At 34.8% G+C, this 17,273-nt stretch overlaps 1 protein-coding gene across 5 annotated transcripts in view; it reads right to left on the minus strand.

The window, feature by feature from the left end:
- Positions 1–17,273, minus strand: part of ROCK1 (Rho associated coiled-coil containing protein kinase 1) — a 175,524-nt gene that overhangs the window by 95,759 nt on the left and 62,492 nt on the right. For 4 of the 5 annotated variants that reach the window (XM_042961918.1, XM_042961917.1, XM_015534773.2 and 1 more), the window contains exons 5-9: positions 16,851–17,026; positions 15,914–15,998; positions 14,499–14,643; positions 14,026–14,164; positions 10,558–10,649 (exon numbers count right to left, since the gene is read on the minus strand). In XM_042961918.1, coding sequence (XP_042817852.1) covers positions 10,558–10,649; positions 14,026–14,164; positions 14,499–14,643; positions 15,914–15,998; positions 16,851–17,026 — 637 coding nt within the window. Of the gene's footprint in view, positions 1–10,557; positions 10,650–14,025; positions 14,165–14,498; positions 14,644–15,913; positions 15,999–16,850; positions 17,027–17,273 lie in introns of those variants that run through there. The other variant, XM_042961919.1, reaches the window with a different exon arrangement.

Raw genomic sequence — 17,273 nt, forward strand, 5'->3', positions numbered from 1 at the left:
AGAGAAGCTAGTAAATGTTGGCATTCCAGGAACTGTAACTGGCTGACCAATGAGATAATAATGGAAAAGGAACTTCGGGGATCACACATGACAAAGAATACAGACTTTGTAAAAATAGTCTGGAAAAGTCACTAAACAAATGGATGACTGAAGCCCACAGCAAGCAATAATAGCAAACCTGGAAGGGGAGAAATCGGATTTCCAGAGTTTATAACACTGTAATATTTATTATGTCCAGTTTTTAATAAAAAATTACAAAGCATATTAAGAAACAGAAAAAGTAAGGCCTATTCACAGAAAATGACAGAAAAATCTCTGAGGAAACCCAGGTATTAGATTTATTAAACAAAGACTTTAAATAAATTGCTTTAAATGTGCCCAAGGAAACCATGGACAAAAACTAAATGAGGAGTATGATATCTTAACAAATAGAACATACCAAAAAGGAAAAAGAGGGAACCAAATAGAAATTCTGGTACTGAAAAGTACAATAGCTAAAAGTAAAAATGTACAAGGGTTCAACAGCAGATTTGAGTAGGCAGAGGAACCAGTGAACTTAAAGATAGGACCACTGAAATTATCAAGTAGAGGAAAAGAAGCAAACAATGAAAAAGTCAACTTTTGGGACACCATAAATCATACCAACATATACATTAGGAAAGTCCCAGGGAAGTAGAGAAAGGGGCAGAAAGAATATTTAAAGAAATAATGGCTCCAAACTAACCAACTGATGAAATTTAAGAATCTATACATTTAAGAACTCAATGAACTCCAAGTAAGAAATTCAGATCCACACCATGACATGTTATAATAAACTTTGAAAAGACAAAGAATCTTGAAAACAACAGAAAACTGACTTATCGTACATCAGAAATCCTCAATAAGATCAAGAGCCCATTTCTAAGCAAAAACTTTGAAGGTCAGAAGGCAGTGGAATGACATATTTAAAGTGCTGAAAGAAAACAACAGTCAAGCAAGAATTCTATATCCAGCAAAATTATCTTCAAAAATGCAGGGAAATTAAGATATCCCCAGATAAAAGAAAGAGGAGTTTGTTGCTAGTAAACCTGTCTGGCAAGAAATGTTAGAGTTTTTAAGGTTTAAATGAAAGGACACTAGACACTAACTCAAACCTTTACAAAGAAATAAAGAAATAAAAGTAACTACACTGATAAATGTCAGAGCCAGCTTTATATATTTTTGTTATATAATCCACTTTAAAAAAAAAATAAACCCACTTATCCCCCTATATGACTTAAAATAAAATGGGTAAAATAATTATAAATTTATGTTAATAAGCACAGAATATATACAGATACAATTTGTGACAACAACACAGAAGAAAATAGATCTGTATAAAAGCAATTTTTGTATGCTTCTGACAGTAAACTGTATCAATTCAACCTAGACTGTTATCAGTTTAGGATGTTAAATATAATCCCCAGGATGATGACAATAAGAAAATGACAATATATGGAAAAGGAATTAAGAGAGGGAATCAAAACAGTACACTATAAAACAATCCATTAAATACAATAGAAGGCAATGATGTAGGAGATGAGGAACAGAAAAAAATCAGACATACAGAAAATAGAACAATGGCAGATGTCTTTACATGCAGTATTCACTTTAAATGTAAATGAATTAGTCACTAATAAAACGTAGAGATCTGAAAAATGGATTAATAAAATTGATCCAATTATATGCAGTGTAGAGTCACTTTAGATCCACAGACATAAAAATGTTAAAAGAATGAAAGATATTCCATGGAAAAAAGAGCTGACGTGGCTATACTAACATCAGACAAAATCAGTAAAATGGTTAGAAGAGACAAAGAAAAACAGGACATATTGATGACATTGATAAAACGGTCAACTCATCAAGAAGTGCAACAATTATAAACAACACATTAACAACACAGCTCCAAAATATTTGTAGTAAAAAATGACATAAATGGAGAAACAGACAGTTCTAAAATAATGGGGTCATCAATAACCCACTTTCAATAAATGAACTAAACAATTAAACAGAAGATGAATAAGAAAATGCAAGACATGAGCAACACCATAAATGAATTAGATGTAACAGACGTACAAAGCTCACTCCACCACCAAGAGCAGAATACAAACTGCACATGAAACATTCTCCAGAACTATATGTTAGATCAAAAAAACAACTTAAGCAATTTAGAGAGACTGAAATCATACAAACCAGCCACTATGGAATGAAACAAGATCAATAATAGAAGAAACACGGTTCACAAGTATGTTGAAAATAATATGCTTTCTTTTTTGTTAAGTTTTTATTTAAATTCCGGTTAGTTTATATACAGTACAGTATTAGTTTCAGGAGTAGAATTTAGTGATTCATCACTTACATATAACACCCAATGCTCATCACAACAAGTGCCCTCCTTAATACCCATCACCCATCTAACCCATCACCCACTCACGTCCCATCCAGCAACCCTCAGTTCATTCTCTATAGGTAAGAGTCTGTTTCTTGGTCTGTTTCTCTTTTTTTCTTCGTTTGTTGTGTTTCTTAAATTCCACATATGAGTGAAATCATATGGTATGTGTCTTTCTCTGACTTATTCCACTTAGCATAATATATTCTAGCTCCATCCACGTCATTGCAAATAGCAAATTTCATTAAAAAAAAAAAAGCTATTTATTTATTTAAATAATCTCTACACCCCACATGCGGCTCTAACTCATGACCCTGAGATCAAAAGTCCACATGCTCTTCTGACTGAGCCAGCCAAACACCCAAAGATTTCATTCATTTTGGTGGCTGAATAATATTCCACTGTGTGTGTGTGATATCTTCTTTTTCCATTCATCAGTTGATGTACATATGGGGTTCTTTCCACAATTTGGCTACTGTTGATAAGGCTGCTGTAAACATCAGGCTGCATATATTCCTTTGAAGCAGTATTTTTGCATCCTTTGGGAAAATACCTAGTAGTGTAATGGCTGGGTCATAGGGTAGTTGCATCTTTAACCTCCTGAGCAAACTCCATACTGTTTTCCAGAGTGGCTGCACCAGTTTGCATTCCTACCAACAGTGTAAGAAGGTTCCCCCTTCTCCACTTCCTTGACAACATCTTTTGTTTCCAGTGTTGTTAGTCTGAGCAATTCTGACAGGTGTGAGGTGGTATCTCATTGTACTTTTGATGTGTATTTCCTTGATGATGAGTGATGTTGAGCATCTTTTCATGTGTCTGTTAGCCATCTGGATGTCTTCATTGGAAAAATGTCTATTCATGTCTTCTGCTCATTTATTAACTGGATTATTTGTTTTTTGGGTGTTGAGTTTGATAAGTTCATTATAGATTTTAGATACTAATCCTTTGTTGGATATGTCATTCGCAAATATCTTCTCCCATTCTAAAGATTGTCTTTTAGTTTTGTTGACTACTTCCTTTGCTGTGCAGAAGCTTTTTATCTTGATAAAGTCTCAATAGTTCATTTTTGCTTTTGTTTCCCTTGCCTCCAGAGATGTATCTAGTAAGAAGTTGCTACAGTTGATGTCAAAGAGATTAAAATAACATATTCTTTAAAAAAAACAAAAACAAAAACAAGGAGTCAAAGAAGAAATCACAAGGGAGATTAGAAAAAATGCATTGAGACAAATAAAAATGAACAACAACCAAAACTTAAAGGATTTTGCAAAAGCAGTACTCAGAAAAATTTTAGTTGTAAATGCCTATGTAAAAAAAGGAGAAAGATCTCTTGGGGGATCTGACCTTTTTTTCCTCAATGTTTTATTTAATTGAGAGAGAGAGAGAGAGAGAGAGAGAGAGAGAGAGAGAGAGAGAGAGAAAACAAGAGAAAACAAGAGAAAACAAGCAGGGGGAGGGGCACACAGAGAGAGGAAGACACAGAATCGGAAACAGGCTCCAGGCTCCGAACTGTCAGTACAGAGCCAATGTCGGGCTCCAGCTTGTAAACTGCAAGATCCTAACCTGAGCCAAAGTCTGTCGCTTACTGAGCCACCCAGGCACCTCATAAGCATCCAACTCTTGATCTTGGCTCATGTCATGATCTTGTAGTTCAAGTTCGAGTCCCACATCGGACTCTGTGCTAATGGTGCAGAGCCCACTTGGGATTCTGTCTCTCTTCCTCTCTGCCCCTTTCCCTCTTGTGCTCTCTCTTTCAAAATAAATAAACTTAAAAAGAGAGAAAGAGAGAGGTCTCAAATCAATAGCCCAGCTGTCACCCCAAGGAACTAGGAAAAAAAGAGCAAACTAAGCCCAGAGCTTAGTTTGGAAAGAAACAACCGTAAGGAAAGAAACAACAGAGATTAGAGTAGCAGATAAACAAAATTAAGAATAGAAAATTAATAGTGAAATTAACAAAACCAATAATTACTTTTTAAAAAAGAATCAACAAAATTGACAACAAATCTTTTAGCAGACTAAGGGGAGAAAACAGAAGACACAAATCAGAAATGAAAGTAGTCAGACTTCAAGCTGTAGTCCTAAGCTATAATCATCAAGACAGTACAGTACTGGCACAAAAACAGACACTCAGATCAATGGAACAAAATAGAGAATCCAGAAATGGACCCACAAATGTATGGCCAACTAATCTTTGACAAAGCAGGAAAGAATGTTCAATGGAATAAAGACAGTCTCTTCAGGAAGTGGTGCTGGGAAAACTGGACAGCAACATGCAGAAAAATGAACCTGGACTACTTCCTCACACCATACACAAAAATAAACTCAAGATGGATGAAAGACCTAAATGTAAGACAGGAAGCCATCAAAACCCACGAAGCCAAAACCTCTTTAACCTTGGCCACAGCAACTTCTTACTCAACATGTCTCTGGAGTCAAGGGAAACAAAAGCAAAAATCAACTATTGGGACCTCAAAAAATAAAGCGCTTCTGCATAGTGAAGGAAACAATCAGCAAAACTATAAGGCAACCAAGGAATGGGAGAAGATATTTGCAAACGACATATCAGATAAAAAGTATCCAAAATCTATAAAGAACTTATCAAACTCAATACCCACCCCCCCCCAAAAAAAATCTAGTGAAGAAATGGGCAAAAGACATGAATAGACACTTCTCCAAAGACTACATCCACATGGCCAACCAACACATGAAAAAATGCTCCACATCACTCATCATCAGGGAAATACAACTCAAAACTACAATGAGATACCACCTCACACCTGTCAGAATGGCTAACATTAATAACTCAGGCAACAGTAGATGTTGGTGAGGATGCGGAGAAAGAGGATCTCTTTTTGCACTGCTGGTGGGAATGCAAACTGGTGCAGCCACTCTGGAAAACAGTATGGAGGTTCCTCAAATTAAAAATAGAACTACCCTATGATCCAACAACTGCACTACTAGGTATTTATCCAAGAGATACGGGCATGCTGTTTCAAAGGGGCACATGCATCCCAATGTTTATAGCAGCACTATCAACAATAGCCAAAGTATGGAAAGAGCCCAAATATCCATCGATGGATGAATGGATAAAGAAGAGGTGGTATATATATACAATGGAGTATTACTCGGCAATCAAAAGAATGAAATCTTCCATTTGCAACTACGTGGATGGAGCTAGAGGGTATTATGCTAAGCGAAATTAGAGAAAGACAAATATCATATGACTTCACTCATATGAGGACTTTAAGAGACAAAACAGATGAACATAAGGGAAGGGAAACAAAAATAATATAAAAACAGGGAGGAGGACAAAAACATAAGAGACTCTTAAGTATGGAGGACAGAGGGTTACTGGAGGCAGTATGCGAAGAGGGATGGGCTAAATGGGTAAGGGGCATTTCAAAGAATCTACTCCTGAAATCATTGTTGCACTATATGCTAACTAACTTGGATGTAAATTAAAAAAATAAATAAAAAAAAACCCGAAAAACAAACAAAAGTTTTATAGCAGAAGGAAAAAAAAAGAAATGAAAGTAGGGACACAATTACCAACCTTTTACAAATAACAACACTAAAAGAAAAAACTACAAATTTTTTTCTACAATTGTAGAACTACAATTGTACACCAACGTATTAGATGACCTAGATGAAATGACAAAATTCCTAGAAAAACACAAACTACCAAAACTTACTTCAAACAAAAAATCTGAACATACCTAAAAGAAAATTAATCAATAATCAAAAAATGTCCTAACAATGGAATATTATTCAGCCTTAAAATGGAACAAAATTCTGGGGCGCCTGGGTGGCGCAGTCGGTTAAGCGTCCGACTTCAGCCAGGTCACGATCTCGCGGTCCGTGAGTTCGAGCCCCGCGTCAGGCTCTGGGCTGATGGCTCGGAGCCTGGAGCCTGTTTCCGATTCTGTGTCTCCCTCTCTCTCTGCCCTTCCCCCGTTCATGCTCTGTCTCTCTCTGTCCCAAAAATAAATTAAAAACGTTGAAAAAAAAAAAATTAAAAAAAAAAAAAAAAAAGGAACAAAATTCTGATACATGCTCTAACATGGATGAGCCTTGAAGGCAAGCTAAGAAATACATCAATCTCAAAAAGATAAATATTGTATGATTCCACTTATTTGAGGTAACCAGAACAGTCAAATTCATAGAGACAGAAAGTAGCATAGTGGCTACTAGGGGCTGGGAGTAAAAGAGAATGGAGAGTTATTGTTTAATGTATAAAGAAATTTAGTTTGGGATGATGAGAAAAATCTGGAGATGTTTGCACAACAATGTGAAGATGCTAAATGCGACTGAGCTCTGTACAGTTAAAAATGTTAAAATGGGGGGTGTCTGGGTGGCTCAGTCAGTTAAGCATCCGATTCTTGATTTCATCTCAGCTTATGATTTCACGTTGTGAGACTGAGCTCTGCTTCAGGCTCCCTGCTGACCATGGAGCCTGCTTGGGATTCTCTCTCCCCCTCTGCCCCACCCCAGCTAGTGCATGTGCGTGTGTGCTCATTCTCTCTCAAAATAAACATTTAAAAAAAAATGGTTAAATGTGTAAATTTTATGTTATATGTACTTTACTACAATAAAAAGATAATTTTTCTTTAAGTTTATGTTTTTAAAACATGAACCCAATATAATACTAAGAAAGTCTAAATTCCTAAGACCCTGAAGCTTGGTAGGCCCTAGATTTCTTTATGAAGCCTACACTGATAATCTCTCCCATGAGAATGTACAACTCTAAAAGAGAGGACACTAGACTTAATTAATCCACAGAACCTGGGGGTGCCTGAGTGGCTTAGCCAGTTGAGCATCCGACTTTGGCTTGGGTCATAATCTCACAGTTCGTGAGTTCGAGCCCTGCATTGGGCTCTGGACTGACAGCTCAGAGCCTGGAGCCCGCTTCAGATTCTGTGTCTCACTCTGTCTGCCCCTCCGCTGCTTGCACTCTGTCTCTCGCATTGTCTCAAAAATAAATAAACATTAAAAAAAAAAAAATCCACAGAACCTGGAATAGCATATAGAACCTGGATTATGTGCTTACATTCAACAAATTTTGTTTGTTTTTAACTAACTGGAAAAGTTATCACATGAGCTGACAATTACCCCTGTTATCACCTTGCATCTTTTCCCACCAGCTATAGGTGGATTGGGTAATGGCAGTATGTTTTCTCAAATGAGATCATGAATGGCAAAATGTTTTGCAAATTACCATATTATTATATTTAGCATAGTATTATTAATATTGTATTGTCATATCTAATAATAAACGTTACCAGTTCTTCTCCCCAAAATTTAACTGCCAAGAATGTTGATTCCCTACACTTCTACTTTGTATACTGAATAATGGAAATCGTTAAATGGCACATGGTATTCCAGAAGATCTAAGGCTTTGCAGTCAGACAGATTTCAATCCTGACACTATCATTTGCTAGCAGTTAACCTGTAACAGGTTATTTAGGTCTTTTCATTTCTTCTTCTATCTTTAATCTCATTCCAGTCATTTCTTCAATTCTATCTCACATGAGTGGAAAAGTAATTTTACAATCTTAATACTCTGTGCCTCTAAATTAAGAGTGAATAAGATCAGGAAGCTCATGGAATTTCTGCCAAAATTCAAGCTATTTTGTACCCTGTGACCACACCATCAAGGAAGAGATGAAGATTAACTGCCATTATAACTTGTAGATATGTAAGTGGTAAAACTATGAAAAGAAGTATTATTTGGAAAAGGTATGCAATACTACCAAAGAAAATTGGAGTGTCAAAAAAGTTAGAATTATAACTATTATACAATTTTTAAAAGCTTAGCAGGTCACAGAGGTCAGTTCACAATAAAAGTATTCTTGGTATTTTAGGGGTGGGAAGTAAAGAAGGGGTAGGAAGAGGGAAAGGGAAGCAGAGAACAATAAGTTCTACAGACTTCAATTTCTCTTTCTTTCCTCTTTTTTTTTTTTTTAACAATAACTACAAAATAGGAGCCATTAGGATTAGGAAAAGATAGCAAAGTGTTTATGTTAAATCTAAGTACACCATAGCAAAATCACAGATAATATAGATTTTTAAAAAGATAGAGAGGGGCGCCTGGGTGGCTCAGTCGGTTAAGCGTCTGACTTCAGCTCAGGTCATGATCTCACAGTTTGTGGGTTTGAGCCCTGCATCATGCTCTGTGCTGACAGCTCGGAGCCTGGAGCCTGCTTTGGATTCTGTGTCTCCCTCTCTCTCTGCCCCTCCCCCGCTGATGCTGTCTCTATCTCTCAAAAATAAACATTAAAAAAATTTTAAAAAAAGATAGAGAAATAACACTAATACTAATAAAATTACCTAATTATAGAAATTCTTTAAAGTTTGATTTAAATCAATAAAGTAATTCATTTTACCTGTTCTTTAAATTAATATAAACAGTTACATTAAGGAGGTATAACAATATCATAAAATGCCATTGATTTGGACTCCCCAATTCCACTAGAAGAACTTTTGCTGGTTTGACCACTGATGTTTTCCTAGTGCCTGAAATAGAACAGTACTCAGAATATAGCATATGTTCAGTATTTGTTGACTAGGTTACCCCCTCTCCTAATTAATACCAGTTTTTCAGTACACTAAATGAAATATGTCCTCCCTACTGTTTAGAGCGATTTACTCTGTGGTTATTCTATGGTTATTTATGCATCGTTTCACTCTGAAAAATAATTTAAACCAATATGAAAGATACTTTGTTATTTTCTTCAATCGCCTTTTAAATTTTCTTCAGATTATAATTGTATCTGTAAACTTTCAGCTTTCTTAAACTTCTAAGAGCATAGCTTGAAAAAAAAACCCACGAAATTTTTCAGTGCAACAATTCATCATCCCATTGTCTTCATCCTGGTCTTTACATCAGTTTCTCATGCAGCGTAAAGACAATAATCATGTCACATTTACTTGTCAGGAGGAGGAAGTTCTCTATTTCCCAGTATATAACTATTAATAAATTCTGAGGGTCAAGATGTGCCTGTAGCTTTTCCACATGGCAGGTTGTTCAGTGTCATTCTTTGTAGTAGTATAATTTTTTTAATTCCTCCAAGAATTTATTTCCCCTTTTCCCTCTCAGTCAACTGTATAGCCTGTATACAGTGTATGTGCTGTACCTGAAGGCAATATAACTGTTACTTTAAAAATATTTGGTAACTAGGATATTTCACTAATGTTGGCAAAACTACAAACTGCTTCTTCAAAATTAACAAGATTCATTTCTTCTAATCTTTCCCTCACAGTCTCAACTACACAGGGAGTCATTAAGACAAGTATGTACTACCTATTTAATTTGTAACTGTTTCTAAAACCACACAGCTGAATTTATTTCCATTATTACTGTTTACTGTTACTGCTACAGCAGGAAGTTAGGAACTGGTATATATTATCCTTTCTGTGAATAGGGAAAAAATTCCTGAGACTTCAACAGGAAAAAGATGAATGCTTGGCCTTCCAAATCCACAAAAAGATGTTGGTCAACTTGGGTACCATTATAATTTTTAGTCCATTATGTTAAACAAGGTTTTCTGTGAATCATTTATAATTTTAACTTTTTTTTTTTAAGTAGGGCAATGTCCTAACCTGACTGAAAATGAACCTCTTGCACACTACATATTTTCATTTCTGAACTGCAAGCTGCAAATCTGATGGAATCAAGTATACTGTAATTTCCTGTATCTACATACAAATTAAATTCTGGTATTTATCAATAATAGAACTTTATATTTTATATTTTAAGTTTAGTAAAAACAAGATAACTTGTCCTTTCACAGGAAATATATTTTAATTTAAATTACCCTTTATTAACTTTCTTCACAATGAGGTATTTTAATACTAAGACAAAAGGCAAGTCAACAAAGATCAAATATCAAAGCATGACTGCTGAGCCTAATTCCACCTCATTTATATAATATTTCATCTTGGTATCTCAAATGGGATATAAAAGAAGTAGCAGTACTATTTTCCCAATATTATCATATAGTCTCTCTCTAATTAGGGTAGGATAATATACATAACCACATCTGTGTACTTTAGATTTTTATTATACACATATATTGGCATGGAAGTTTCAACAGATTATTTACTACAACTACTTTTGAATATCCACTGTATTGTTCAAGACAAAAATAACTTACTGTCTCTGAGTGTTTCCCAAGCCCACTGATCATTTTTGAAGAAAAGATGTCGTTTGATTTCTTCCACACCATTTCGTCCTAATCTCACCTCTCTGAATAGAGGGAAAGAAAAAAGTTACTAATCATTTAAGATATTATTATAACCTGTCCAGATATCTTTGTGGACATAATGCTAAAATCTGTGCATGATGATAAAAATAGTTTTATGTCACCTTGAAATTACATTGGTTGTCAGTGTAATTTTCAGCTGAAATTAAAAAACTAGTTGAAGACAGAATCCTAAAGAATTTTTAAATATATGTATGAGGGGGTGCCTGGGTGGCTCCGTCAGTTAAGTGTCCAGCTCTTGATTTTGGCTCAACTCAGGTAATGATCTCACGGTTGGTGGGTTCAAGCCCTGCGTTGGGCTCTGTGCTGTCAGCTTGGGATTCTCTCTCTGCCCCTCCCCTGCTTGTGCTCTCTCTCTCAAAATAAACTTAAAAATTCACATAAATATATATATATATATATGAAAAACACAGACTTGTTGATACTCAATGACTTTTCTATTGACAACAAAAATACTGATAAATCACTTGCCTTGCTTCATTAGTATCATGAATGAAACAGTGAATTTTCTTTTTTTTTTTTTTTTTATGTTATTCATTTTTTAGAGAGAGAGAGACAGAGCATGAGCAGGGGAGGGGCAGACAGAAAGGGAGACAGGGAATCCAAAGCACACTCCAAACTCTGAGCTGTCAGCACAGAGCCCGACATGGGCTAGAACTCACAAACTGCGAGATCATGACCTAAGCCAAAGTCGGGTGCCCAACCAACTAGTCCACCCAGGTGCCCCATAATACAGTGAATTTTCTTGATAGATTTTCAAAACAGTGGTAGTTATACATTTTTTGCAACCAAGAACTTTATACCAAAAGCTAACAAAAGCTCAGAAAGACATCTTAAATTTAAAATTTCCATTTAATACCCTATTATAAATATTTGTGACCAGTCAAAAACCAATGACAACTAATTTTTGACATTACTACAAAACTGAGTTTTAATGGGACAAATTACTGATTCCTGGCCTCTTAGGTATACACAGAGATAAAATGTTTAAAAATGTGCCTTTAGCTGATTTGGAAAGGAGAACTCAACAACTTCTGTTCTCTACTAGAGTGCTTATAAACAAGAATATCCCGAATTCCAAAATTTTTCATGAGTTAAAAGATAAATTGCTTTTGATATAATGTGACATCTTTTTAAGAAGCTTTCACTGGGGTGTCTGGGTGGCTCAGTCAGGTAAGCCTCTGACTTCGGCTCAGGTCATGATCTCCCAGTTCGTAGATTCAAGCCCCACGTCAGGCTCTGTGCTGATAGCTCAGAGCCTAGAATCTGCTTTGGATTCTGTGTCTCCCTCTCTCTCTGCCCCTCCCCTGCTCACACTTTGTCTCTCTGTCTCTCAAAAATAAATAAACATGGGGTGCCTGGGTGGCTCAGTCGGTTGACAGTCCGACTTTCGCTCAGGTCATGATCTTGCAGTTTGTGGGTTCGAGCCCTGCGTCGGGCTCTGTGCTGACGGCTTGGGAGTCCGGAGCCTGCCTCAAATTCTGTTTCTCTCTCTCTCTCTCTCTCTCTCTGACTCCCCTGCTCACGCTCGCTCGCTCTCTCTCTCTCAAGAATTAAAAAAAAAAAAATTTTTTTTTTAAAAGAAGCTTTCACTGACTCTCCCAGGCTGGATCAGGAAACTTCTCCATGGTTCTATGGCACATAAACAGTATTAAACTCAGATCCCCGCATCAGGCTCTGTGCTGACAGCTCAGAGTTTGGAGCCTGCCTTGGATTGTGTGTCTCCCTCTCTCTCTGCCCCTCCCCCACTCATGCTCTGTCTCAGAAATAAACCTCAAAAATTTTTTTAAAAAATAAATAAACATTAAAAAAAATTGTTTTCTAAAAAAAGGTTTCACTGACTCCCCCAGGCCAGATCAGGGAAACTGTCCATGGTTCTACGGCATATAAACAGTATTAAACTCAGAGTACTTATCCCTCTGTACAATAAATGTCTCATTTGCTTGTCTATTTCCTCCAAAGCACTATGAGGTAGTGAACAGTGGATGTATATCTTTTTCATTTCTTTATCCCTAGCACCTAACATACAGCATAGTACTTATATTTATAGAGTACATATATTAAATGTAAAAATTTGAAATACTGTATATTTCAAGCTCTAAAGGAAAAAATGAAGGACAGTAAGTTTATTTTAATTATAATGAATTTAAAATTGAAACATATCTAAAAGCACTAGGCCTCCCAAATATTTAAATTAACAATATATAAACATAAATATCAAACATAATCTTAGTAAGTCATTTGGTTCATGCTTAAAAAAGTATACCATAAGGGTACACAAAATATGCCATTTTTGTTTCTAAAACACATACATGCATATACATTTATAAAAATGCTTACTGAATCAGAAAGACATCATACCAATGACCATCTCTAAAGGAAAGGAGGTAGGAAATACATCTTTATAGCTTTGCACTATTTACTTAATTTCAACAAATATACAATCATACATAATTAAATCTTTTTTTCCAGCTCTGAGGTACATTTGGCAAAATCTTAAGATATGTAGAGTATAAAGTGATGTTTTTACATTGTGAAAGAACGCTCCCATTGAGTTAATTAATACATCTACCACTTCACATATTTACCCTTTGGTGGGGCGGGGAGGGGTGGGGAGGGGAGTGGGTAAGAACATTTAAATTCTACTCTCTTAGCAGATTTCAACTATACAATACTGCATTATCTTAAACAGTATCAAGTGGAAGATGCATCATTTTCCCATCACTAAGAAATAAATGTTCCCAATTAAATTAATATATGCCATTGACTAGAAGATGTATTCTAATTTCAGAGATGTTAACATGCATTTAAAAAACCCTCAGGGGGCGCCTGGGTGGCTCAGTTGGTTAAGCGTCTGACTTCAGCTCAGGTCACGATCTCGTGGTCCGTGAGTTCGAGCCCCGCGTCAGGCTCTGGGCTGATGGCTCAGAGCCTGGAGCCTGCTTCGGATTCTGTGTCTCCCTCTCTCTCTGCCCCTCCCCCGTTCATGCTCTCTCTCTGTCTCAAAAATAAATAAACGTTAAAAAAAAAAATTAAAAAAAAACCCCTCAGACTCAAGAAAATATAATTTTTATACTTAACCAAGTTAAAAAATTCAACAATGAAATTTAAAAAAATCATCTAGTCTAGCCATCAGAAAAGAGTATTACTTCAAATTCTGAGGTAACACAAGTGACTTGAGATCCAGAAAAGCCATCTAGAATATCATAAAATATTAGATTTCACTGTCATGAATGATTTGGGGAATGGTTATATTTTTATTTCAATAGTTCAAATATAGGAGCTCAGATACAGACCTCAAATATTGAGCAGCAAAATGAGAATTTCCTTAGAATAAAGTTCAATGTTAAGACTATTTACCTGTCAGTAAGGAAGGCACAAATAAGATTTTTTGCTTCTTTTGATATATCATTATCATCAGGGAAAGTAAGTGAATTTTTATGGTTCATAATCTTACTATAAGTTCCAACCAGAGAATCTGCATAAAAAGGTGTATCACCTGAAAAATTGATAGGGAAACAAAAGAAAAATAAATAAGATACATTAAAAAAATCAGTTTCAAAGGAAAAGAGTCAATATTACCTGTATAAGGATTACTACATATGCATTAAAGACATACTTAACATATATACATAAAAGAAAACATATCACAAAGTTGCTTTAAGCTTCTAAATAGCTTTTAAAAACATACAAAGCAAGTTTGGATCAGTTTGCTTTCTACAAACAAAATTAATATTGCTTAACGTAACAAATATTTTATTAGAAGAAGAAAAATGGCTAAGTTTTGGAATGAACAACTATGTTAGAGGTACACAAAATTCTCCTTTACTCACCTACAAGCATTTCATATAAAAATACCCCAACTGACCACCAGTCACATTCTCGTCCATAATAACCATCACCACCTTGAGATTTTAATACTTCAGGGGAAATGTAATCGGGTGTTCCAACTGCTGTATCACATCGTACCATACCTTCCTAAAAAGAGTGGCAGTTCAACTTTTGAATTAGGATACAAATATAAAGCCTCAATTATTTAAAAGGACTTTCCTAACAAAACCTGTAGAATTCTAAATCTTTGGGCTATAAGATATATTAAAACCTAATGCAAACTTGATAAAAATGAACACACTCTAATCACATATACATATTATATATGTAATATATTTGTAATATGCGTATGTGTGGATACATCAGTGATTTTTACTTTGTAATAATACTCACTAGGAAGACACACTGCCAAACAGTTGTGCCAATATAATGACCTCATCTGAACTGCAGAGAACAACTATATAAGCCAATGCAAACAGATTGAGGGACTGATAGGATGATCATTTGATAACATTAATATATAAAGGCTGATTTAATTATATATATTTTTTTGCTAAAATAGTTGTTCAATTTAACTCTGCTTGAAACTGTGAAGAAAACATTCAAGAATTGACTGTACAAATATAAAATGGGGAAGCATGTGTAAAAGAAAAGGGTGCAATAGCACTGAGCACACTGAATATCTACTTAATATGCATTTTAACTCTCCAAACCCCCCCCCACCAAAACTAAATGCAAAAACTATACATATCTGTTACTTATTTTAGCTGGTATTAACACAACAGAATTACAATTAAATGTTCACACAAAAGTTCCATGTAGTATTTTCTTCTAACCAAAATAATTCTCCTTTTGAAATAATAAATACGATTTTTTGATATTGTTCTGTGTTAAGTTTCAAAGAATATAAATTGTTTCAACTGAAACAAAGTAGGCATACTTGCCACTTCAGCTATAAATATGTTATTTATTATGTAAGTAATGAGGATGGTATCTTTAAAGATTGACTCCCAAAATAGGTAGTAAGATCTTTTACATGTTCTCAGAAGGCTAAGTAAAACACTAAAAAATACACATATCACTGAGATCCAATTTTTATGAAAGTCTAATTTTAACACTGGTCTTAGTAGTTAGTGACTAATTCCATTTCTAGTTACCAGTAGTAGTGTATATTACAGAGTTGTTATAAAGGATTTAATAAACCTGGCAATGAACACTTACTTTAAATACAGAGAAAAATATAAATCACTTACAAGTTACTAACACAAAATTGAAACCATGCATCTATTTCAACAATTAAGACAGGTCACACCAATTCTGTACAAGACCAGCTACGGTTAGTACATTCTTACAGCATTTTTCTAAAAAGCATCTATCTTGAAATGGCGAAAACTAAATTAAAATCTAATTATTTAACCTTATTCATCTTCATACAAGTACCAAAATCTGCTAACTTCAAATGTCCAGATTTATCCAGCAGCATGTTATCAGGCTTCACATCTCTGAGGGGGGAAAACAAAAACAGTAGAGTGTTTCTAAAACTGGTCAGACACTGATCAAAATTTTATGAGGCAGTTATTTTAGGCCATGTATCTTTACTCATTATAGATAAGGCCATTTCTGATCCTTAGGTGTTTCTATCACATCTATAAATTGAACTTCAGGAGGGAAACTCCTTTACATGTTAATGCCTCAGAGAAGGACATTTAATATTCCCTTTTATTAAAATTTGAGTTTGATTCTTCCAAAGCAGAAGGCAAACCATGAGAGAGAATAACCATAAAAAACATTACACTCAGACATAAAAGTAACTGAAACACATTTTTCAACATAAATATATAAATAACCCCAGGACTCGGTCTAAATCATGCTCATTTTTGTTATCACTGGCACTTGGCACAGCAACTGCATTGGATTCAAGCAGTGTTTGCAGAAATGAAATTGTTCTTCTAACAAATAAATATGATTTATTCACTAATTAAAAGCAAATTGATTTATATATTTAAAATTTTGCATAAAAAGCTAATCAAAAGCAATTTAATTTGTGTACAAAATTTAAAGTGTTAACTCTCTGGCACTACCTCAGAAAACCAGCTTGTAATTTTTATTTTTCAGAACACCAGATAAAAGCTATGTAATCAGATTAAGGGACATTAAAGAATACATTTATATCAACATTAAGCTGAAATAATAACACTATGAATTTCAAAGTTTTAAATTCTGAAATACCACTTATGTCACATGAGAGGGGAAGAGATGGATTTCAAGTAGGAAATGCTAATCAAATTAAGTTTAAGTAATTTTCAGCCTCCCCCTTCAACAAATGAAAAAATTTAAAGCATTTTTATCTTTACCTATGAATGAAACCCATGGAATGGATTGCATCCAATGCAAGAACTACTTCTGCAGTGTAGAATCGTGCCCATTTTTCAGGCACATCATAGTTGCTCATTAAGTTTACAAGATCTCCACCAGGCATGTACTCCATCACCATGTAGAGATAACGATCATCTTGGAATGCATAAAAAAGCTATTCAAATACAGAAAAAAAAATCATTAAGCGAAACTGTTTCATTAAAAAAATGGCAAAAATACTAAGATTTAATTAAAATAATCAAATTGCAGTAATTACAGTGCTCTTTAAAAAAAAGACACACACAAACATAAATACCACAAAGACCCTTGCATATTCAAAGGAACTATTAACTGTGATTATTTCTTTTTTTTTTTTTTTATTTTTTTAAATGTTTTTATTTATTTTTGAGACAGAGACAGAA

The sequence above is a fragment of the Panthera tigris genome, chromosome D3, assembly GCF_018350195.1.
Source record: "Panthera tigris isolate Pti1 chromosome D3, P.tigris_Pti1_mat1.1, whole genome shotgun sequence".
Lineage (NCBI taxonomy): Eukaryota > Metazoa > Chordata > Mammalia > Carnivora > Felidae > Panthera > Panthera tigris.